Genomic DNA, 23,907 nt, shown 5'->3' with positions numbered 1-23,907 from the left:
CAGCAAGCTCGTGATGAAACTATATCCATTGCAGTCTCAAATTTAACTGGACCAGTTAACTTTATTAGAACACTCTCTGCTAACCTGCTCATTTAACCACTTATGCCTAAAGAGGTTTTGTTTAGCAAGGCCTTGAAAGAGGAGTAGTTCAAGAAAGACCTGGAAGCCCCTGACTAAATGATACCAAACCTGAGGTATATTTCTGGGCTGAGCCACAGGTGCTATCTAAAGTTGTGCTGGCTTACAGTCAGGCTTTTTTTTTTTGTTATGTTTCTCCTTTTAAAATCCCCCAGAGAGGGAGCAGAAGAAACTTGATCCAAACTAAACTAGACACAATAAAGCAATACGTTGTTTTCAAAGCAGGTAGGAGGCTAGCATTAAACAGTAAACAGGAACTTTAAAGCTTTTTTTACCCTTATTTCATACTAGTGAATCAGGCTCTCAGGGGCATTTTCCCCACACAGAACAGGCTTAGAAAACTGTTTAAGCAACAGCAAAACAACATCAAATACAAGAAACAGGGAATGAGAATCCCTCAACTGATAGGGAGATTTCTACAGCCTCACTTGAAAAAGTTGAGGTACCACAAGCAGTAAGCGCACACAACCTGGCCACCGTGCTCTACCTCCGAGTGCTGGCACACAACACGCTTCCACCTGCCTAGACCTCCACCACCCTCTCCTGCAGAAAGTGACCTTGCAATTTTGCTGCCAAGTAAAACAGACCCACAGAAAAGAGCACTAAAAGTCATTTGAACTGACACGTTTCACTGCACCAGAGCAGAGGCAGAACAGTCACACTAGCAGTTACCGTGTCTCCACAGACGAGCAGTAAACCACAGCCAAGGAATAGCCAAACTAGAAATCACAAGCACTCATGTGACTGCTTACAACAGCGGTGGATCGAGACAGCAGAAGCCCTGGCGCGGAATTTCACAGCAGGGTGGGGGTGGGCAGCGGCCCCCGGACCCCCAGCCCAGCCCTGCTGCAGCAGCTCTCCCAGAGCGGGCTGCACAGAGCCGCCTCCAGGCGGGCTGGGATGGCTCCAGAGAAGGAGACCCCACAGCCCCTCGGGGCAGCCCGTCCCACGGCTCCGGCACCCTCACGGCAGAGAAGTTCTTCCCCGTCTTCAGGCGGAGGTTCCCGTGCTGCAGTCTGAGCCTCATGTGCAGATGCGGCCCCACAAGGGCAGAGCAGGGGGGGAGATAACCCCCACCCTCCTCCGAGCGCACCCCGGGGTACCGCTGGCCCCTCGGCCACCAGGGCACGCCGCTGGCCCACGGGCAACTGGCTGCCCCCCAGAGCTCCCAGGCCCTTCCCCGCAGAGCCGCCCCCCAGCAGGTCAGCCCCAGCCCGTGCTGGTGCGGGGGGTTGTCCCTCCCCAGGGGCAGGACCCTGCACTTGCCCTTGTGGCCCTTCACGGGGTCCCTCTGCGCCCAGCGCTGCCCCTGCCCAGGTCTCGCTGCCGGGCAGCGCAGCCCCGGGGGTACCGGCCACTGGCCCCAGCTCCGACCATCAGCAAAGCTGCTGAGGGCACAGCCAGCCCCCTCCTCCCGGTCACCGGTGGGTAAGTGGAGCAGGACGGGACCCAGCGCTGACCCTGGGGATCAAAGTAAAGCTTCTGACTGACAAAAAACTCCCTGTGGAACAACAGGCAAGTCACCTTCTCCACACTCTACCTGAATTCCCTCCCCTGTAAAACAGGCACCGTTCTCGCTTGTCTGTTCAAGTTACAAAGCAGTGCTAGCAGGGATTATTTTTAGCACGCAAGCACAAAAACCCAGCTGAGCTGGACTCTGATCTCAGCTGGACCTTCTCAGTGGCTTTGTAATATAAAAGGTAAACAAAAAGCAAGGCTGAGCCACACCAGGGTTCAGCCACTGGACAGCAGTTTTGATAGCAGCTGAACCACCGTCTTCAGAAAACTGAAGTGAGCTGCAGGTCCAAAGCTGGAGCCAGGCAGCCATCTGAAGGATTAAGATGGATCGCCAGTATCTGCATTCATTGACTGGTGAGCAGTCCGCTCCAAATGGACAGATTTCAACTCCACTTCAGACATTCCACTACCACCAAGCAACCACACAGGTGTTAGAGCACAAGTTGAAATAACTGATAACCACGCTCTCAGACACAGCAGCAAGTACTGGGATAGCCGGAAGTACTGAAAGCTACATCGGAGAATGGGAACTCTGCAGAGCGCTTTGCTTCACAACCTAAACAAGCAGGTCTTCCCAGTCTTTTGAGAGAGACTGCAAGTGTCAGAATTTAAGACCTGCCAAGAAAACCTTTCCAGCTCCATGTTTTGGGAAATTCACATTTGCTGGTATCAGAAGCACAGCACAAGGCTACAAAACTGCTAGAGGTCAGAGCCTTGGATCACAGCTCCCCTGCAGAGTCTGCAGTCAAGAAGGAACAGGATGGAATGGGAAAGAGCTAAACAAATTGGGAGCATGTTTAAAAAAAAACAAAACACAAAAACAAACAAGCCATGATGAATCTCTAATTAAAACATCAGTAATCATCCCAAGGCAAGTCAGGCCACAGCTGAATTTCTGCCCCTAGTCAGGCCAGGGTGTTTAGCAGTTTCTGCAGCTTGTAAAGCCAGTCACAGCTGCAGAACCACTGCGGGAAGCAACAACTAGCATGAAGTGTCCATGCTCACAGCTCTTCCAGGCTTTCTGTATCCCAAGGACACAGGAACAGTTCCCTGCTTGCTTTACCAGCTTTAGTATCAGTGATGTGTCTTCCTAGAACCACTAGTTGCATAAACCAGGGCAAACCAGCTCTTTCTTGAGGTACATTTGACCCTTAATCATTCCCTTTCTACAGCTAGAAAACCCTGCTTTATTGCACCACCTGGAATCACTATCTTGTGCAACAGAACACATTTATGAGCTCTCACGTGACCAGGTTGGTTCCCATCTGCAGTTTTCCAATATCCAGATACTGCCAGCTCCCTAAGCACACTTGCCACTTGTTTCACCCACTCTAATGAAACTCCCATTTCAGTGTGCCTGACCCAACGTGAGCACTATACCAAGACTTCTGCATCCAGCTATCCTCCTGCTAGTCTCTCCTGGGTTTGCACTGCGATCCAGATCCACTGCTCTGTGTCCATCTTAATTGCTAGCTCTGCTCCCCTGCAGGCAGCCAGCCTGATCCCTGAACCACCCAAGGACTTGGTTCTTGCCCACCTTGACTGCACCATCACAACAGTCATCACTGCTTTTCTATAAGCACAAATACGCTACTGCTGTCCAAGGACACAAGTCACCTCCTTGCTCTCCAATGCTGAGCACACAGTTGGATTCCTCAGGATCCATGCTTCTGTTGGGAGAACAAAAAAAAAAAAACCACACACGTTCCTCCCCAAGATGGATGAGAAAAAGCTAAATTGCAAACCTCCTACATGGAGAAAGGGAGCACTGTATCTTATAACACCCAACACAGCCCAGAGCTGCACCCCAGCAGAAACAGTCACCCATAACACAGGCCACAAGCACAGCACCAAGGCACAACGGGATGCACCTCTGCTACCAGCTCTGTTAAAAGAGTATGCTCTTGACTCCAGACTGGAGCTTTGTACCTGCTGAGCCACCATGGGGAGAGCCACTAACCCACTTCAGGCAAGGCAGGCTGGATTAGCAGAGACCTGCTATTTAAACTCTTAAGAGGGAACACGGCTGAAGGGATTTCACAGAACTAACCTAAGTATTTGTGCTGCACACCAGTAGCATGCTTACCTTTGGGTAGTAGCAACATCTGCCCCCATCAGCAACACTACAGCTGAATGTCTAACAAACCTTAGTAAACTTAACCAAACAGTTTTTCCCTCTGACCTCATTCAAACAGACAGAGAAGAACTGACATCTGTCATGTGTGGCTCTTCACATCAGTTACCATCACAGAAATGAGGTTTGTACCTGTTCTCAAAAGCCAGTTTGCAACCCATAAACCAGAGCAACAAGCCTGTAAACTGCTTTACAGATGTGATCAGTAAACAAACACTAGTCAATTCTTGTTTGGGATATCTATGAAACTCTGCTCTCATACCCCCAGCCAGCCTTTTAAATTAAGTCTCAGCAATATTTCAAAATTTTTTTTCATATTGATAACCTGCCTTATCACACTAACTAGCTTGTGCTGATCTTTTTTCTGCTAAGGCTTTATTCAAGGCTCTGCTACAAGGGAAGTCATATTACATTAGTTAAAAGATTTCTGCCCTTCCTTACGAGTAGGATGCCCACATATGTAGCTAATTTCTCTTACATATCAAGTTATTTCCAGCTGCCAGGTAAGAAAGTGGGGTGCACAGCTGCCTTTCCCAGTACCTCATTACAACTCAGTCTGAGGGTAAGCGTCATGCAATTAGTTACCAGCAGCTGTCCCAGCCTGCCACCCACCGGCCGCCAGCAACGCGAGCTGTGCTGTCACCAGCGTTTTGCAAGTCAACACATTTCAGACATTGCAGCTGACTGCAATGCACCCTACTGGCATAGATGACACAAAACAGCTTCCTCCGGAGCAAGAGCGCTATTGGCAGAAATCTTACAGCTACTGTTTCTTACAGGTTTTGTAAATTAACCGTAACTAACTAGAGCATCAGTATAAAGCCATAATTAAAAGGATATAAAAGACTTTGAATGGGTGTAATCTGATCAGATTAACACTTTAGTAAAAATCAAGCTATGTCAAGAATTTAGAGTGCAAACATCTCATGAAAAAGCTCTATAAGAGTATTAAAAACAAAAAAGGTATCTTGCTTGGCTTCAATGTCACTGGCAGTGCATTATGTGCACAATAGTCTACGCTGCTCCTGGAGTAGGGACAGTGTCATTTGTCATGTTTATACTAGCTGCAGCCTTTCTCTGAGAAAGAGAGGAAAAGCCTTTGAACAGAGTTAAAGTAGTTTAGGGCAAACACAGTCAGAGCTCAACCTCTCCAGGCTCAGCCCAAAGGCAGTTCGGTATATAGCCTGCAAGTTCCTTGCTACTGTCTTTGATTCACAAAGACTACTCAGCTACTGGAGCTAGGTTTAGAAAGACTCAGCATATAATAATATTTTGCTGTAAAACAACATAAACAAGATGCTACTTCTCCTATGCCACAGGTACAAAAGGCCATGAAGCAACTGTGGCCTCTGAGAGCCGCAGCACACTAGAAGCTCATCCCAGCACAGCTGGCACATCAGCAGAGCCCAGGATGAAGTAGCCAGAAGTGAGGGCAGGAGGCACTGTGCACTTTTAGGAAAACCAAAGCTTTGCCAGCAAGAATTGTCCAGCTTCAGACCACTCGCTGCCCCAGGACAAGGGGCTAGGAGTTTATATGACATCTGTCCTAGGTGACAGATGCTACCTACCGGCTCGCTCCTATACAGGGGCCACACATCCACAAGAAGTATACTTATGTGGCTGCTGCTGGAACGGAGCTATCTGGGTAGAAGCCAAGCGTGAACTCCAGAAACTTTAATCAACCACAAGTTGAAACTGTTCCTGTCAAAGGTAGAAGGAGACGGAATTCAGACATTTTTCAGCTAAACTCCTGCAGGTAAGAACTGCTCTGTTTTCATGAGGTACCAAAAAGAAAAAGCAACAGGTCAAAGAGTAAACTACCAAACAATCCTTAGATACTGCCAACTGAGCTGCCCATTCTTAGAGCTTCTCTGATTAAAGATGCTTCAGGCAGTCTGCCCAGACCATAGCCACATAGCCTACTTTGTACATGATTAGAAGTTTAGTCACAAGAAATTAAGCAAGGCTCGGTACTCACTCAGAAAGCTGCCTTTAGAAGGATATGGCTCACTGACCTATATCCACATACACCAAACGATAGCCAGCCTGTAGAATGATGACCCTAGGGTTTATATGCAGAGTTGCCTCAGCTATGGCAGTGTACGCCAAGTTTAAAGTCTTCTTACAGAAGACTGGCTAGGGCTATGCTTCCAGAATCCCTGAAGATTTAAACAGCCTTCTGTTGCTAGCAGGAGGTATATAAAGACTGACAAAATATGACACATTGTAAATAGTCTGAAGGAGTCCAAGCGATCTATACCTTTGAAAGGCTTGGTTTCCTTTGTGTGTAGCATATAAGAAGTAGAAGTTTGAGAGCTACTCAAACAGCAACATGACCTGAATTCCCCATTTTTCATGTCAACACCCATTTCAAGAACAATCTTAGAGTCAAGTATTTATCTCTAGTGCTCTGAATAAAGAGTTTCAGGTGATGAGTAACTTGTGATAGTTCTGTGCCTGAAACCTGTTTGTCATTTTACATCCCACACAAAGTCTTCCCATACAACAGTTGTTGTATCAGACATCTTTATTTAATGTATTGCCCAAGTGTACAAATACTGCATGTAGTTATAGAAATTCAAAATATATTTTGGTAGAAATCTGACTGGGAAGTGGAATGTTAAGATATTTACTTTATAAAGTCACTACACTTATAGAAGTCACTCCCACTTGCAAGTTTTAAATATATTAGGGCTATGAAGAGACAGATTACTTTATGATCCTGAAAAAAGTTCTTCTTGAAAAACATTTTCTGCTAGATGAAGTCAGTCAGCAGCTAACTGATTTCTTACATTTGACTCATTTTGAGTTAGCCAACAGGATGTTAGCTACATCCAGACAATACATACACAATTCAGCTCTCATTTATACCAAGAAAGTCAATGTATCGCTATCAACATATTTAAGTATTAGTCAAACAGAATCTCAGTGACAATATTTATTTTAAGCTAATGAAGTCAAACCAATAAGTTGCCCCTGGCCATTGAGTGCAATTGATGCTTTTTCACATTTTCAGAATAAGGCGTCTTAGTTCTTGAACAAGTCAATACAGCTTTGCAGGAGAGAGACATTGTTCTGAAAAGGAAGAGAATTAGATTCAGCTAAGTATGACTGATAATTTAAATCCTGCCTTCCACAACAAAGTAGCTTCCAAAATAGTAGCTCCATCCCAGGATTCTGTAGCCCGAGACACTGCTAAAGAGCTTATATTGCAAAGACAAGCATTCAAGCCGTAAAGCATCAAAACTAGATCATACAGTCCAATCTACCTCTTCCTGCAGGCTTGCAGCCAGGACTCATTTTGTGGGAAGGACAGAGGAAAGAGACAGTAGTAAGTTTTGGGGGTTTTTGTTTGTTTTTTGTGTTTTGTTTTTTTTTTTTTTAAGTGAGCCAAACTGAGCAGTATTGTCAGGCCTTTCATATGTCACATTCAAGCTCAGTACCAAAGTAGCTACCTGCGATGAAGTCCAGAGCTCTCAGGGAGTGGGAAATTACACTTTCCTTCTTCAAAAGAAGCTGGGGATGCACAGTTACCTCTCAAGTCTTTCTGCTTTGTTCTCCTTGCACTAAATTAACAGACCCTGTAACCTGTGTACACTTTCCTGGATTAAGCTGGCAGTACATGGGGTGGTCTCTGCAGCCTACTTCAAGCCTGCTCTGTAAAGTGTGGCAGAGGCTGCTACAAAGCCAGTGTCCCCCTTCACTGACCAGCCAAGGGGGAAGGGTTGACAGCCAGATCACAAGCTGCAGGATGTGCTCTCACAGCACTCAAGAACACTTGAATCAGCAGCTGTGTCTAGATGCAGAAGAGATCACACCCCACAGATGAGGCTGCCGATGGGAAGTTAGGTGACCTGCTGTGTACTACCTGCAAAACTGAGACTTCTTACTTGCAGTGCAAATAGGCTGGTGTACCAAGAGCAACAGGTTGAGAACAGACTTCATGCACAGAGCAGGTAAGACTGTCAGCATTTGTTCTTTGTATGAACTACATCTACAGGTTTTTTTACTTCCTTTCCTTCCCCTCTTCAGATCTCAGCTGAAGAGCCCAGCCATTCTATTTTGCACTTTCTAGTTTTAAAGGGAACCCAGCAAACCCTCCAAGTTACACCTTACTCACTTCTCTCAAGCTAAGCCTGTTAAATTCCAAAAAGAACACACCTTTGCATGTTTTATTTCCAGTTCTGCCATTTCAATTAGGTTTTTGCGGAATGCTGCTATTCTCTTCTGTTTGAAGCTCATCAGTTCTGTAGGGAAGAATGAACAAACAAAGATAAGACAGACATACAAAGTGTGACTGAAGTTTCAGTAACGCCCCTTATGTTTCATGAGTTCTGTTGTACAGCTCCAGTTGCAATATTTGACTAGAAAAAGGTTCAAAAGTTACACCTTGCTGTTCCTAGCCAGAAATGCATTAATTACACTGACATCTCTGTGAGGAAACAGACAGCTTGTCTAAGACAGAAAGGTTTTATAGGAAGACAACTGGAATAAAACAGAAGCCAGCCACACAAGCTCTGAGATCACAGAACATTTAAAAAACCAAGAACACCAAAAATGTGTACCATGAAAGTATGTTTCCTCTGTTCTGTACTGTCCAAAGGCATCTACTAAGAACCAGTGTTTGAAACTCTGAATGAGGCACTCAGCTGTACTGGGACAGAGTAAAAGCCTGTTTGCACAGTTCTAATTGAGATAATCAGAAGCCCGAGTAGTTACCTTCTGGTGGAGGCTCAGAACAAAAGTTTAGTCTGGAAAGCAAGTACCAGGGGCTTTTAATTAAGATTTGTCTTGTACTGACACTGCTCTGGCTTTAGACAATCATTCTTAAAAATATTTAGCTGCATTAATTTTACAGGCATCTGTACTGCCCTTGGTGTGTCCAGACTACTTGCTTCAGGAGTGTTCAGAAGCTTTCAGTAGCTGAAGGTCAGATGGAAGCTTGGACTGTATTAAGATCTCCCTTCAGCACAAATACGGCAAAGCTTTGTTTACCTTGTTTTGCAGATTCAGAAATCTTTTCAAACTTCTGACAACAATCCTGTTGATGTGCCTCAGCCAGCCTGACATCCTTGCTCTTCAGTCTGGCTTTATCTAGAGCTTTGTTTGAGTTTTCATAGTCAACAAGAGCCCTTGTACGTCTGTACAGAAGATCCTGAAAATAGACAGGAATAGTGCATCAAAACTTAAAGAGGACCACTTCCCGAACTGAGGTTACAGCTACCTTAGCAGCAGGTTTCAATTCTTTCAGCACCAGATTCTGATCCTTCCAACAAGCTATTATAATCTGCTATGCTCTTAGCGCAGCAACAGGAGCGTTTCACCAGTGCAGCATCAAGTTTTCAGGAGAGCCTCTCATGCCTTAGTCAAGGAAGTCTGAGGGCTACTGTAGGCATCACTTCTTCCCTAAAAGTAGCTTTATCCTTCTGTAAGGCAGGCCTCTCCATTAAGGAGGAACAGCACTTTCTGAATTCCCTCAGTCTGCTTCTAGGAAGGAATACACTATCATTTCATTTGTTGGTGATCTGACAGTTTGACTGAAGCACTACACAAAGCTAGACACAAGCAGCAGTATAGGTCTCAGCACCAGTTCTTTTCCAATTTAACAGCAGTGTAGTCCTGATATCTGAATAGCAGTAGATTGCACAGAGCCTGTAGTGAATGTTCCAGGGTACGTGACATTAGAGGTATGATACCATATGAAGAGGCTCATCAGTTTTATACCTAGAAACCATTTCTCAGCATAGTCACCCCCTTGCCAAGTATTGATTAGAAAAGAGTTGCTGGCAAGGCTTTGTCAGTCACATCAATCTATCAAACCGCTCTTGGAAGTCCAGACTCCAGCAGCCTTCCCCGGTTACTGTACATTCATGATTAAGTACTTAATCAGTGGGGATTTACTTCAGGATTTTTAGTTATCACTGTGTTTCCTGAGAAGTCATGAGTACTCAGGCAGGGGAAGGGTTAGCACACTGCTGCAGACTCAGATTCAGTTGACTCTAACTTACTGAAATGTAAAGAGTTCTTCCTCTCTACCCATACAAAAACTGGTTGGCCATCGTAAGCAGGCCTTCTGTAAGTGGGCTGGAACACAGCTAGCCAACATACAGTTTCTAAGCCACAGCAGAATATAGGAGTGACACATCTTAGGCAAAACAAGAGTCCACTTTCTTATCTTAAAGCACAAAGAATACCATCAGTGAGCCATAAAGATCTAAGCTTCAAGAAAGAAAACCATTCTCACCTTAGCAGCTTCTATATTGAGCATGTAGTATCTCAACAGTTCTGAGAGCTTTAAGTCTTCGTCAGACGAAACTCTACTCTCTACCTTCTGCAGAAGAGATCAGATAGTTGGTATGTAACAGGAAACAGCAACATCCAGATACACGGATTCTTTCCCCACTCCCCAGAGCTTCTCTTACCCTGAGTTTCTCAAACAGCTCAGCAACTTTCAACAAGTACCTAGCGGGGGGGGGGGGGGGGGGGGGGGGAAAGAAAAAAGAAAGCATAAATAAGTTTTAGATAGTTCTTAGCCTGATAAATGCTGGCATCAATTGGCAGAAAACCAAATAGCTCGAGGCCGGAGTTCACTCCCACATACAGACCCAGACAAGGGCTTGAAAAGAACTCTGGTTTAAGCGAAGACCTAAACAAAAGGTTCAGTACAAGAGATGCTGGATCCCAGCCTGACAGACTAGTACAGTTGAGCAGCCAGACACCATTTAAAGTAACTACACTGATCTCTAGAGTGTAAGGATCTTGTGGAGAATTTCCCCGACAATACCCTCCAGAGGGATGAACAGCCTTGCTCATGCAGCTACATACTCTGTTTTAACAAGGTCTTGGTGAATTGATAACAAAGTTCAGAGAGGTGGAAGAATTCACTTCAGAAAAGGTGACTAGTTTTCCATGGCTTAAAAAACCCACACCATTCTGGAATTTCCAAGGTCCAGAACATACACTAGGCCTGTATTAAACTGTGCTTGTATTCAACAGCACATTAGAACACAGATGCATAAACCCTTTCTCCCATATTCTCTGGGAGTTTGTGACCTGAAGAAAAATTCAAGGAAACTTCTGCTTAGAAGGAGCTTTGATGACCAGCACAGTTCAGCTCTAGGGCACAACTGGCAAAAAAGATCAGCCAGTTAAAAGCTGGATGCAACTGATAGTTTTAGGTCTGATGCATCACAAGCACCAAAGGAAGGGAAGTTTCAGTGCCATTTTCTTGCAATTCAAGAAACTCAAACTGGCTATGACTCAACCCCTTGGATTTTACAGAAGGAACTTAATATTCCCAGACTCAGGATATGTTTATGAACGGTTAGAATTGCTTACTTTTTGATAACTGTAGGTTCTTCTAATGCCAGGCTGTTCAAGCAAGCTGAAGTATAAATATAGTCATCTGCAACATCTACAAGAACAAGACAAAATTTTCAGGCTTAAATCAGCAAGACTACGAGATCATTAGAAAGGTCTTTGAAAATATTTACTTTTATGAGATCTTGTCATCTTATCTGCTTTTGCACATGCATCCTTTATTCTGTTGTAGTAGTTTATAAGGAAAGTCTTCTCTTGCTCAAAAAAGTCTTCTACTTCCTGAAAGAGAGTAGGACCCGTTAAGTCAGTTACATTATACAGAATACAACCTCTTTGCTATTTTGGGAAGGGCCAAAGACATAACCATAGCCACCTGAGCATTATGTCTATTGATCTCCATTAAAGAACAGAGTTCAAGACAAGATCCCGAGTCAAGAGTTCAACAAACCAAGCTGTCTGGCAAGTGCTTTTTTCACAATGAAGTGAAGATGGACTTGACATCCAGCTGTTCAATGTAGCTGGTTGTCTGAAGCAGCCACTAAATTGGCACCAGACAGCCCTTAGGACTATCAGCTGCTGAAATTTTATTTCCCAGGCCTGCTCCAACACAGTGGCTAAGCAGTAAGCAGTTTACAAGCTTGCTTCACATCCGCAAATGTCACATGTACTGTAACGTTTCATGACATTGTGTTTAGGACAGCAAATCTATTCGAAAGAGCTACCATGGCAACATGATAGAAAAAGCTCAAGCTGGACCATTTACAGGAGCCTTTGGTATTTGATCTCATCTAGTGCAAGCAGAAACACATAAATCATGTCTGTTCAGAGCTCCAGAGTAGATGAAACGCACAAGCACATTTGCTGTGTAATCCTTTCCTCCCCACCAGTACTGGGTGTTAAGGCAACTCTTCTGCATCCACCAGAAACTTTCAATATTCACTTAAATCTTTAACAGCCTATAGTTCCAATGTCTTATTTCTACAGGAGTCAACATTAATATAGACTACTCGTTGGGACAGCATTAACAAGGGTTAGTAACTGAGCCCCACACACATGAAGCTTGAAGCAGACATACCTAACTTCCCCAGAGCAGGAAACAAGAAGCATCAAAATTAGGGTAAGTAAGAGGTAAATCAACTACCTCACCTTGACTCCAGAGAAGAGGACTTCATCAGCACTCTTTACCACACTTTTTAAAAAGCCACCAAACACCTCTTTCGTATTTTTCCTCCGAACACTCAGCTGCAACAGAGAGGCCAAGACAGCTTTAACATTACACCAAGAGGGAAAAGGGACTATTTTGACACCTGCAGTGTAGCAACATCATTTATATTTCACTTATGACAGAGCAGGCTGATTTCCAAGCTCTTTATAATACCTGTATAAAGATGGATCATGTAACAAATGGCTTTACTATTCTAGTCAAGCCATTTGTTACATGATAGTAATAGTACAGAATAGAATAGTTCAACTATTCTGCACCACAGATTTTTCCCATTCCCAGAAACAGCTCAGTTTCTCCTCACACATCTTGGATCAGCATCTATCACTCATAATTAGGTATAACACAACAGATGCAGTACTAGCTTCAATACACCTCCATTCTTCTGTTTTAGGACGACGCAGCACACAGCACAGGTACACCTGAATACACTGGCTCCTTAGATAAAGGCATATAAAGTTGGCTTCCTAACCAACTTGACTAGGATTAAGAAATACTGATATTTGTAGCAGGAAAAGGTCTAAAGGTCAGGCTTTCATCCTTCAATCATCTCACAGAAGTACTGGCAGTATTTTCTTGCTGATGATGCACAGATTTACACAGTATTCTGACTGTGCCCAGAAAAAAGTGACAGCACTCCTAACATCTTGCCTTACTTGGAAAGGAGAGGAAAAAAAAGCACGCCTTACATCCTGGTCATACTCCAGGAAAACATGAAAATTGCGATCTTTGTTCAGCACAGGATGAGAAGAAATCCGCTGAAGGAAGATTTCATGTGATGATACAGTCTTCTTGAAGACAGCGAGGTATTCACTGAAAGGAAAGAACAGACCAAGATCCTCACTTGTACTGCCTTCTTCAATACACAAAGAATTGCTTTAAGTTGATCCAGTGAAAATATTCACCAGCTTCTGAAATAGCTAGCTAGTGATAGAAAAGCTATTTTCAATCTCTTTAGCTAGTAAGTTTTCCAGTTTGAAAGCTTTTGGCAGCTCCCCAGCTCCAGGATTTTAAAAATTATGCAGCAGCAGACACCTTCAAAACAGTCACACCCAAGATCAGTTATCACCAAATAAATTGCTCTCCCAGGAGGTTTCTCTAAGTGCAGCTTTTGCCAGTAGACTCATTCTACTTACGCTTCTAGCTCTTGCTTCATTTTGGCAAACTCTTCTTTTGTCATAGACACTTCTCCTTCCCCTAGTTTCTGCATCTTCTCTCTGGGACCGTCAAAGTCAGGCTTTGAAGGTGCTGGAGGTATCTAGCCAAGGAATTGGTTAGTGATAGATGCTAGCAAATAAAGTTTTCCAAAATTACTTCTAGCCTTCTCTGGAAGGAGGCCCTTTTGCCTGGGTCATGGCAAGCCACCAAGGCTCTGCACTCAGGAATTCGAGGCATGCTGATGTCTAGGTCCCTGCTTGCCCCTCCCAGCCCTGCGCTACCCCTGCCCCAGGAGGGAAAGCCATCAAAAGGAACAGCCTCTATAATCCACCCCAAAGCCAGCCATCTTCTGTGGCCCACAGGGCTTCCTAAAGAATGACGGGAAAGAAAGACTGTATTTTACAGCATTTCGTTGTGTCATCTTCAGGCAGATATGAATACCACTGTAGAGTCAGAGACTCTCAGAGCATCAAGCTTTTTTTGCTGCTCCAAGCTATATGGAAAGTTAACATACCACTCAAGGTGTTTGGGAATTAAGGCAAAAGGAACCATAGGGGAATACTCAAGTCACAAAACTCTAGTAACATTGGTAAAGCAGACTTCAGCTCTAACTAGTATGCACTTTAAATTACTGTAGTGTTTCAGAATTACATTTTTTAGGAAGTACTTACAATAAGTCCTGCATACTCTTCAGTTTCAGTGAGCGTATCATGCAGCCACACAAAGTCTTCATGCTGCCTTGTAACTGAAAACTCAGAGCTTTGAAAAGCTGGCAGTGTAGTCTGGAAGAGAAGATATAGAAGGCCTACTGTTTTGTAAATTAGTGCTTTTAGAAACAGTTCTGTCCATTTCCAAAGGAAGCTATTTTGCCTAGTAAGAGCCTTGCCTACTCTCTTTTAGCTGAGCTGGCACTCATTCCGCAAGCCATACCAGCAAGGAGACTATTTAAAGAAAAGGCACTGTTGTGGAACAGCATTTATGCAGTTTATTTTGTGAAGTTTCACAGTAGCTGGTTTCCCCACTCCTACTCCCCAGCCTTCTGGTGTCAAGCTAGGATTCCTTTGCAAAGACAATCTAGTGTATCAGCTACCTTGTCTCTATTTAGAGCGTTCACATCTTCAGAAATCTGAAGTTTCTGCATAAATATACACCCGCAGGCCACATTCAAGTGGAAAATTTCTATCATTGCCAAGTTCATTTTTAGAGATACTTGTAAATACACATATTACAGTCATAACATTTATGAAGACCTCTTTCTATACCATGATCTTACCTTTGTATGCACAGTGAACTTGACTCTGTCCTTTTCACTTAGGGCATCAGGTATATCAATTTGGAGAGAAGGATCAACGTTCAGGTCTACAGATACAGACCTCAGCTGCAACAGAATTCACAGTACAAGCCTTGGTCAATCATCTTCCTTCCAGTATTTCTCCAGCTTGTTTACTTGGAGCACACCAAGCCAAAGCCTATTACACCATTTAGAAGACAGCAATAACCCTACAAGTTCTCTTCATTATCCTGTGCTGCCACAATAATGTGGCAGAACAGCTCCTAAGAGCCTAGCCTTATGATCCGTTTCCTCACCCTCCAACCTAAGAGCTGCTTTAATGCAAGGCGAGAAGAATTAAGTGCTTCTATTTCTCACAAACAGCAAGCCATAGACAAGAGCCTGATGCTTCCTCACAAGGCTTGGATTGGTCATCAGCACACTCCAATCTCCCAAAACTACTGCACATGTTCCAGTAGCTGTTCTGACAGCTGCAGAGGCTACATTCTCTCTGATCCTGGGGAAAAGTGGGGCATGAAGCCTCCTTAGGCTCCCACAGAGTCTAAAAGCCAACTGTTTGCCAGAAACAGGACAAAACCCAAGAACACTGTGGCACTATCACTGCATCTGTTTAATCTTATTTTCAGAATACCTGGTATCATATTATTCATTGCTTCTAGAATGCACATTTGCTGTTAAAGAAAGCCCCAATAAGCTGGTACAAAAACTAGCCTCAAAGATATCCGAGTTTTGTTTTACAGAAAGCTATTTACTGCTTGTAACCGCAAGTCTCTTCCGCTCCTAAAGTCAGGTTTTGTCTGTCCTACCCTTTCTAGACAGAGCTTTGTGCCTGCCAACATTTTAGTGCTATTTGTTTCTACTCAGAGCAGCTATTCAGGTTTCTGAGCACACTGTGTGAGGCACCCTTTACAGGAGACCTCCGAGCCTACCAGGTTCAATAAAGACCAGACTTGCCTTCCCAGTGCTTCAGGTAGGCCTTAGAGCCAGCATCTTCCTTTGGGGACTCATTTCTTTCATTCCAACAGCTCACCCCCAGAACATAATTTCAACCATACTCAAACTTTTCTAGAGCGGTGGAATAGCATTCTCAGTTGAAGATGCTCTAGGTTACACACCACTAACACCCTCAAGTCATAGTTCTACTGGAATTCCTTGCAAGGACAGAGCTTTCTGACTGAGCCAGCAAGGCCTTGGTGCTCAGCCTGCCACCCTGTTCTAGGAAGCGGCCAGGTTGCCCTCATGGGTGGTAACATTCAGCATAGCCACCAGCTCATGTCTCCCTCCACTTGACAACCTGAATTTCCTTTACCAAGTCATAGTTCACTGCTTGTACCCAACCACTGAGGACAAATGGCTTCAATTCTCTACATGACCTCAGAAGTAAACAAAAAAAGTTTAGGCATACCCAGCATAGATTACTAAGGTTCACACATACATGGATGTGCTTGAGGTATGTACTGGATGTATTTAGATACCCTGGAATAGACTTTTACAAGCTGTTAGATGCTGGTGATCAGCAGCTTTAGTCAGTCATCTGTACTTCAGAAGCGTGCAGAAACCTGAGCCTATCACATCATGGTGGTTCCTGTGCCACGAAGCCTGTGTTCTAAGAAGCCCTCCCTTCAGTGCTGCAGCATAAGCACAAAATAAAAATGGTTTGTTAAGTGAGAAACTGCCAGAGATCAAGGCCACAACACAGGAAGTTTGCCAAAGAGTGACCAGAGCCAGGCTGAATCCTAAGGTTATTCTTCAGAAGCAATTCCAAATACCTTCTCAGGAAACAAGCTAGAGAACCAGGCCATGACTGATGGTGTTTCACCACCCTGCAGCACACTAGTACACAGACCCCACCAGCCAGGAGCTTGCCCCTACTACCTGCTAAGCACGGGTTTCAGCATCAAAGCCTCTAAGCAAACTGTGCCAGACAGCATCCGAGCAATCCTGTCACATCACAGACAGCTTGAACACTGCCTTAAGTTCCTGTAAAGCTGCATAAGAACTGTTCAGAGGTTGCCCTTTATAAGATGAAGCTTTGCTTCCAAAAGATTTGAAAGCTCCCTCCCCCTAGTCTGGCCATCTGTGTACTGCAGCCCAGATCTGGTAGATGACAAGTCTCTCTGGCTACCTGCAGAGGACACAGCTGTCAGGCTAGCATGTATTTGCCTCTACCCAGCCTGCCCCTGCCTACACTCCCACTACCACTGATGTCTACTGTCATCTATGATTAGGCTCTCATACATAAATGAGGAGTACCCTCATCCTTCCAGCCACACTAAAAAGACTTCCATCCGCTGCATACCAGCTGTTAGCTAGAGTTAGAAGGAGCTAGGTAAGAGACATCTTTTTAAGCCTTATGACTATGGAAGGGCCTTGTATGCAGCACACTGAGCTTACCATTCTGAGTTCTGTGGGACAGGAGGCTTTTATCCCATCCTGGGTATTGCCTTTGCAACAAGCAAGAGTGTTCAGCTTAGAGCTATGCCCTGGAACACAGCTCCTAGCAGTCCCAGCACTGCCCACATCCAAGTGGACATGGTAGGGCTCCAAACACTACAGGGACTCCAACAGTACAGTCATTTCTCTCCAGTCACCCCATGGGACAGATTATTCCCCTACAAGCCTGTGACTCTGGTACTTGCTAGGAAGACACAGACCATACAGCACAAAGGTACATGGTTCCAAGATCACTGACACTGGTTTAGGCAGGAGCTGCCCCATTCAAGCACTAGAGGAAGCACAGGCCACCATTCAGATACTAGTTTCACTTGGAGCACAGCTTGTCGTGTGTTGCCAGCTGAATGAGGCAAACTGGTCAGTGTTTCCCAGCCAGATAACACTAGCAGCCAAAGCAGTGAGATGCAGACCCCAGTGTTTTGCATCCTGCTTACTTATCTTTACTGTCCAAACAGGATCAGCAGTGCTAACAATATGAACTGCTGAGTCTGGAAAGTATGATAAGCCAAAGGAAACTGCTTCCTCCCAGCTAAACTAAGGAAAGGATTACACAAATCAGCCAGTCCTGAATTTGTGAACTTTCTTATTAAGTCTTGCAGAGAAAGTAACCCATGATCACATGCCGCCTGCACACTCCCTCATGCCTAGTAGTTGCCTGCAAAAGAGACAAGCAGATATAGACACAAAATGGTATTGCTTTGTCAGATTAAAGCAATTCAAGTGTCACAGGTGCTTCTCGGCTGCACTAGCACCATGACCTGCAGAGGCAAAGCAGCAAGAACATACAACCTACAGCTTCAACAAACCCCAGAAATGCTACTGCAGGAAAGCTTGCTGCCCCAGCTGGGCCTTCCTTACAAAGAAGGAACTGGGAGTCAACAAGCAGCAGTGCTCAGCTCTGCGCTCCAGAGCAGTATGTACTATACATATGGCCCAAAGTGGGATACCAGCCCAAACACAGGGCAAGAGTCAAGAACTCCCCTACATATAGCGGTGGGATTCTGCCCCTCAGGACTACATGAAGCCCCTTGCTAAAAAAAACTCCTTTACTTCTCCTGCCTTAAACATCTGCTGTATAAGTATAGGCTGGGCCATATACATTAAGGCCACTGCAGGCTCAAACATCAAGCCTCTCACTGTTTGAAGACAGCACAGGATTATCACTCCTACCCTTCAGGAGTCTGCTCTTCAGTGAGGGACCTGGAGCCACATGAAATAGAGGATCATAAAACCTGGTCTACTCTAGTCCTGTGAAGGTCACTGTGGGCTTCTAACTCTAGGCCAGAGACCTTTAGGATTACACAATCATAGCAGCAAGGCTCAGACTACAAAGAGAGTATTCACGGTCTGACTTCAGGAGGACAAAGTGCCTTGTTTCCCTACAGAAAGTGCTGGAGCAGCATTTCTCCACTGAACTGGAGGAAAGAAGCCCCCCTCTTGTTGCCACAGCTCTACAAAGCACTACCTCAGTGAGCACCTAAAGTAGATGTTTTACACCAACCTTTTACCTACACAAGCACCTGCTCCTGCAGCATTAGCAGCTCACTGCTCAAGGCATTTCATTCTACCACTCATCCTGCACCCATCCTACAAGGAGGAATGAAGACCAACTTGCTTGTGGTCACATGAAGGCTTGTGCAGAGCAAAGGAATTAAACTTTCATCTCCAGCCCCCAGGCTTCTTTCTGTATCACAGCAGGCACCCCACCTAAGGCCTTCCCAGGAAACCACTCCATTTTAGCTCTCTGGCCTGCCATATCTGGCAGCTCCATCATATCTGGAGGCATTTCTCTGCTTGGATATCGTTGCTTTTTCCCTGCACTCCAGGCAGTGGGCAAAAGAACTGAGGTTTCTCAATCCCAGTTACTAGAAACCAGTTTGTCACCCCACACCCTCAAGGGGATATAATTCAAGATCAGCAACTTGCAAGAGATCATTTCTTCCTTACTTGCAGCACATGCCACAAAGAGCTATAGAGGATGATGACTCTTGAAGCAGCACAGGGGGAAACAGCTGGGTTGGGCTGCAAACTGAAACACTCACCCAAACCCAGCACAGTGCCTCCACTTTGATCTCTCACTTCCCTTTCTCAGAAACAACTTAGAGGCTTCTGGTTTGCCATGACTACAGCAATTGTTACAGCTGCTCTGATGCCTCCCCACTTCTAGGCCGATGCCTCTTCAGTGACTTGTACTGAGATCCCCAGGGCTTCTCGAGGATTCAAGAAAAACTTCACTTTCTTGAGTAAAGATACTGCCCACCACAACTGTCTGACCTGGAAATTAGAAGACATCAAGCAGAGCCCTCCAGAACAACAATCAGACATCATATCGATTAACATTTCTAGGCTTCAGGACCAGAAGACTAAAAACAGATATTATGGTACTAATTAGGACACTGTGACAATCATCTGATCTGGTAGCCCAAGAGATAGCAGAGTGCATTACTGTGACCAATCCAGGTAGCATTTGACAGCACTTTCTTCTATTGCTTGGACATGTTAAAAAAGTAACAAAAAATGTTGGATCATTTCAGTACAATCTGGTGATGACCATCAGCTACCCAGACATAAGTTTTGATCAGGCCTCACCCAGTGCAAACACATCTTCACACTTGGCAGGCATTCAGTGGAAGGAAATATTCTCAGCCACTGAAGCTGCCTAGTTCTGTTGAACTGCCTGAACGCCTGCTTTTAAAATTACACCCTTTGCAGTTTGAGCATCAGTTCTAGATGACTCGATGTTACTTCTGCATTCTAACAAAAGAATCTGCCAGTGCAAGCAACAGTATACAACATCCGATTGCTAGGGAAATAAGAATCCATATTTGTTCTCAAAGTCAGATTAATCCAGGAGTCTTCCACATAGCTGGGCTCCCAGAGGGAACAAAGCCTTTCCACAAGGATTTACGTGTCACCGAGCTTTCTGCTTACTGTCAGCTAGCTTATAAAAAAAACCAACCTACACCACAACTCTTATGATCAACTCCTTGCTGTCATTCAAGCAACAGCCACAAATAAGACTCCAGTAGTAATTCCATCTGCCACTATCCAAAATCCATCACATTTTTTACAGAGCAGTCTTTCTTAGAGCTGTTTAAGTGTTCTCCAGAGAACACTAAAAGATCATGGTGCTTTCTGGCAGTTTATACCAAGTCCTGAGTTCCAGAGGGCCTGGGTTTCAACACCCAGGAGTTAACCAACAGTCTTCAGACTATCTGGCATTAGTTGCTGGAACAACACTTCAGTCATATTCAGCACAAGTAGCTTAAGTTTCCCTTTAATCAAGATACTAAAAATACATCTGAAAGTATACTACATGCATGCAGCAGTAAAGAACCAATACAAAAGATGCAAAGCTTTGATTTTGCAGCCTTCGTGACAGACTTGATATTAGCTCTCTGACATTCAGCTGAAACAATCCTGAAGTAATCCCAGTTACATATAACGAGGAAAATTGAACCAGTCTTCTTGCATGCTGCCCTCATGTTGCTATTTATGCTATAGAAAATGCTTTCCCAAATTTACAGCTTCTGACTGTAAAATTAGTGATGCAATGGTTTAATTATTTTGCTTAAAACAAAGATAAAGAGGGAATAACAGCTCAATTTAGTCACACTGAAATGGCTTTCTGCACCAAGCACAGTGCTTGGCAAGTAAGCAGAAAGCAGCCTCTATAGCCAGAGCACCTGTTGCCACTGGCTGTGCAATAAGCTGGCTGTTCACTTAGCTCTCCTGTCAGAAAGATCATCTGCATCACTCTGCAGAAATCAAGTGGTCACACACCTCCTTACAGAGGTAAGGAGCTGTGGGAAGGACACCATCAACGCTCAAGGATCCCACATTCTGAGCAAAAGCTTCTCTAGCTCACCTTGTTCCACCTAACAGCACACAGGACACCTCCATCCAACCCACTGCTTCCTCAGCTCTAGGGGTCAAGCAACTGCTTTGGCAGTGCAGGCTCTATCTACCCTGCTGCAGCAGTCTGCCTGCAGAGCACAGCCTATAGCTAAGCACTTTTAGCCCGTATACCATCTGCACCACAAAGTATGCCCAAGTAAAACGGAAATTGTGCAACAGAAGCAAACACCTAAGCCATAGTCAGCATCTACAGAATGTTTTGCTGACCTCCTGCAGTGAGGCCAGAGCTGGTGGTAGGGAGTCTCAGCAACGCAGACTCACCATGCCCCCTTCACCTCCCGTGGACATGAAATTGTGTCGTTAGCCCAAACTGCTGCACCAGCTTCACGGAGACTATGTCCTTGACAGTACATCATCCAGTCGCTTTCACCTTGCTAGCGGTTCATCTCCTCCCGCAACAAGCAGAAGCTGTTTTCTTGCAAAGGATAAGCAAGATCTGGAAAGTGACGGCCTACTAGAACATATAGCAGAAGTTGCCCAGCACCAAGAGCCACTGTTCAGGAGTTGTAACAGCAAGTCCCAGGCTATGACACACCATTTTTTCTTCCGCTGACTGTTCTCAGAAAGAGGGGCTACTACATGCACTCTCAGTATTTTGACCTAGAACAGTTTAACTGCAGACTGGAGCCTTTAAAATACCATCAAGCCACTGACATTAAGAAATACCAGGGTATGTGCACAACCTTAGTTTGGCAGTCCCCATACTCTCTTCACTTTCTCAAGTGCTTTTTCCTCCCCATGACAGATTACACCATCTTTCCCACTGCACTTCCAATCACGCTTATCCTACCCTCCCGTCCTCTTCCTACATATCCTGATCCTCTCCTGCTTCATCACCTCAGGGTCAGTTTTCAGTTTATACTTACCAACAATCCCTATTCAAGGTTAATACCCAACGAAGCTTCTTTTATAGGCATAGGCTTTATCTACTAGCTGTGCACAAGTTCCATGTTGCTGTTTCTTTGCCTAAACAGGGACAAGATAGGAGTATTTCTCTCCTCCCTGCTGCTGCTGGAATCTCAAGACAGCCCTGCTACCAAACACAAGCTAGTTAATCTTTGGCCATTGAGCATTAGAGTTTAAAGCTACTCCAGCCCTCACTGTGGGAACATTTTCCCCTCCCCCCCAATATTCCTGTCTGCTAAGTTAGAAAGGGCACATAAACACTCGGAGCACTACCAGTTGCTGCAAGGCAGTTGATATTTTACCTTCCCCTCCACCCATCACCTGCAGGTCTTGCAAGCCTATACACTGGCACTCAGTATTCTCAAACGGCAGAAACTTTAATACTAATAGTTTCACATGCAGCAGAAAAGTTGAAGCACTGGGTAATTCACAGCTCAAAGCAAGTTAACTAGAAAACAGTTGTTCAACAAGCTTTTGCATGTTCTACTGGATCAGTTTTTTTAAAACTATTCATATGCAAGAGAAGCAAATGAAAAGAGTTAAAGGCAGGTGTGTTTCTAGCCCTCACATCAGTTAACATACACCTTTCAAAAAGCTGGAAAAAACACAGACTGAAGAGACTTAAGCACCCTTAGCAACTTAAACACAAGTCATGTTCCTGCAAGCGAGTTAAGTTTAGTCACAATACAAAACTACCTTCAGGTGCAACAGGATGAAAGTCAAGTGGACAGCTCACAGATTGTTACAGGGCTATCTTGCCTTCTATTCAAGGTGCATGGAGAGTAGTTATTAAACCAGGTAATTTAAGCCAGGCAGCTTGTCCAGCATGAGAAATAATTCCACACTCTGTCTGCATACAAATACATTAATTCAAACAAACACAGCCAGTTCCCAGTGTAGCATTTAGCTTGCATTTCCTCTGAGACCTTGAAAGTCTTAACATCGGGTAACATCCCATACTCCCCCTCAAAGGCAAGGCACAAGCCTCCCTGGCACTCAAATCTTCAACACTACCAGAGAAAGGAAAACCAAGGCAGCTACTGATGTGACAGCAAAGGGAAAAAGGCATCCCAGCTGAAGTGACAGCTGACAGCCTAATGAACACAGGCCACACACCCAGGAGGCTGGTCCCAGGCACAGCAGGCAGCTGGCCCGCTGGGGAAGAGCGGGTCGAAAGGCCTCGGGCACCGCCGGCACCCCGCGGGGCAGCCCCTGCCTCCGGGCCCCGCTCCAGGGCCCCGCTCCCCGCCTGCGCTGCCTCACGGCAGCTACACAGCCCTTCCCTGCTCCCCCTTCCCACCCTGGCTTTGGCTGTTCCGTGGTTTGGGGGTTTTACCCCCGTTCCCTCCTTTCTTTAGCCTTCTCTCGGCATCTTCAGGGACAGCACTTCACGCTCCCCCTGGGCGGCTACCCCTCGACCAGGTGCCCTCAGGAGCCCTCGGCCGCAGGAAGCGAGTAGCACAGGGGCTAAGAAAACTAATAGTTAAAAACCAAACCCTAAATCGAACAAAACCCCGTCACCGCCCCGGTGCGGCCGGGGGCGGAGCGGGCGGGGAGCCCCCTCGCAGCCCGCGGGGCCAGCCCAGCCGCAGCACCGCCGCTCGCCTCAGTCTGACTCGGGCCGCCGCCCTCACCTTGCTCAGCGCGTCCTCCCGGAGCAAAGCCATGTCTCACCGAGCACAACCACCGCTCACCACTCTCCGCGCCACGGCGGGCGCCGCCGCCTCATATAGCCCAGGGCGGAGCCGCGGCCGCCACACGCCCCCAGCGACACACCCCCACCGTCCCGGCAGCCCCCGCGCCGGCCCGGCTCTCGACGGAAGCCGCGAGGCTCACCGCGCGGGGGGT

General features: G+C 45.5%; 1 protein-coding gene across 2 annotated transcripts; it reads right to left on the bottom strand.

The window, feature by feature from the left end:
- Nucleotides 1–6,299: 6,299 nt before the first annotated feature.
- SNX5 (sorting nexin 5) lies at nt 6,300–23,822 on the bottom strand. 2 transcript variants are annotated; one of them, XM_040611751.1, is made up of 13 exons: nt 23,694–23,822; nt 14,764–14,868; nt 14,162–14,272; nt 13,469–13,590; nt 13,022–13,145; nt 12,257–12,352; nt 11,284–11,389; nt 11,129–11,204; nt 10,213–10,252; nt 10,035–10,121; nt 8,786–8,945; nt 7,952–8,037; nt 6,300–6,865 (listed from the first exon to the last, which is right to left on the bottom strand). In XM_040611751.1, the coding sequence occupies exons 1-13, from the start codon at nt 23,724–23,726 to the stop codon at nt 6,818–6,820; spliced, it is 1,194 nt and encodes a 397-aa protein (XP_040467685.1). In that variant the 5' UTR covers nt 23,727–23,822; the 3' UTR covers nt 6,300–6,817. The 2 variants fall into 2 exon arrangements, with proteins under 2 accessions (XP_040467685.1, XP_040467686.1); XM_040611752.1 differs by lacking the exon at nt 23,694–23,822 and adding an exon at nt 22,756–22,874.
- Between the last annotated feature and the right edge of the window lie 85 nt (nt 23,823–23,907).

The sequence above is a fragment of the Falco naumanni genome, chromosome 12, assembly GCF_017639655.2.
Source record: "Falco naumanni isolate bFalNau1 chromosome 12, bFalNau1.pat, whole genome shotgun sequence".
Taxonomy (NCBI): domain Eukaryota; kingdom Metazoa; phylum Chordata; class Aves; order Falconiformes; family Falconidae; genus Falco; species Falco naumanni.
This window is presented reverse-complemented; position numbering and strand designations above follow the sequence as displayed.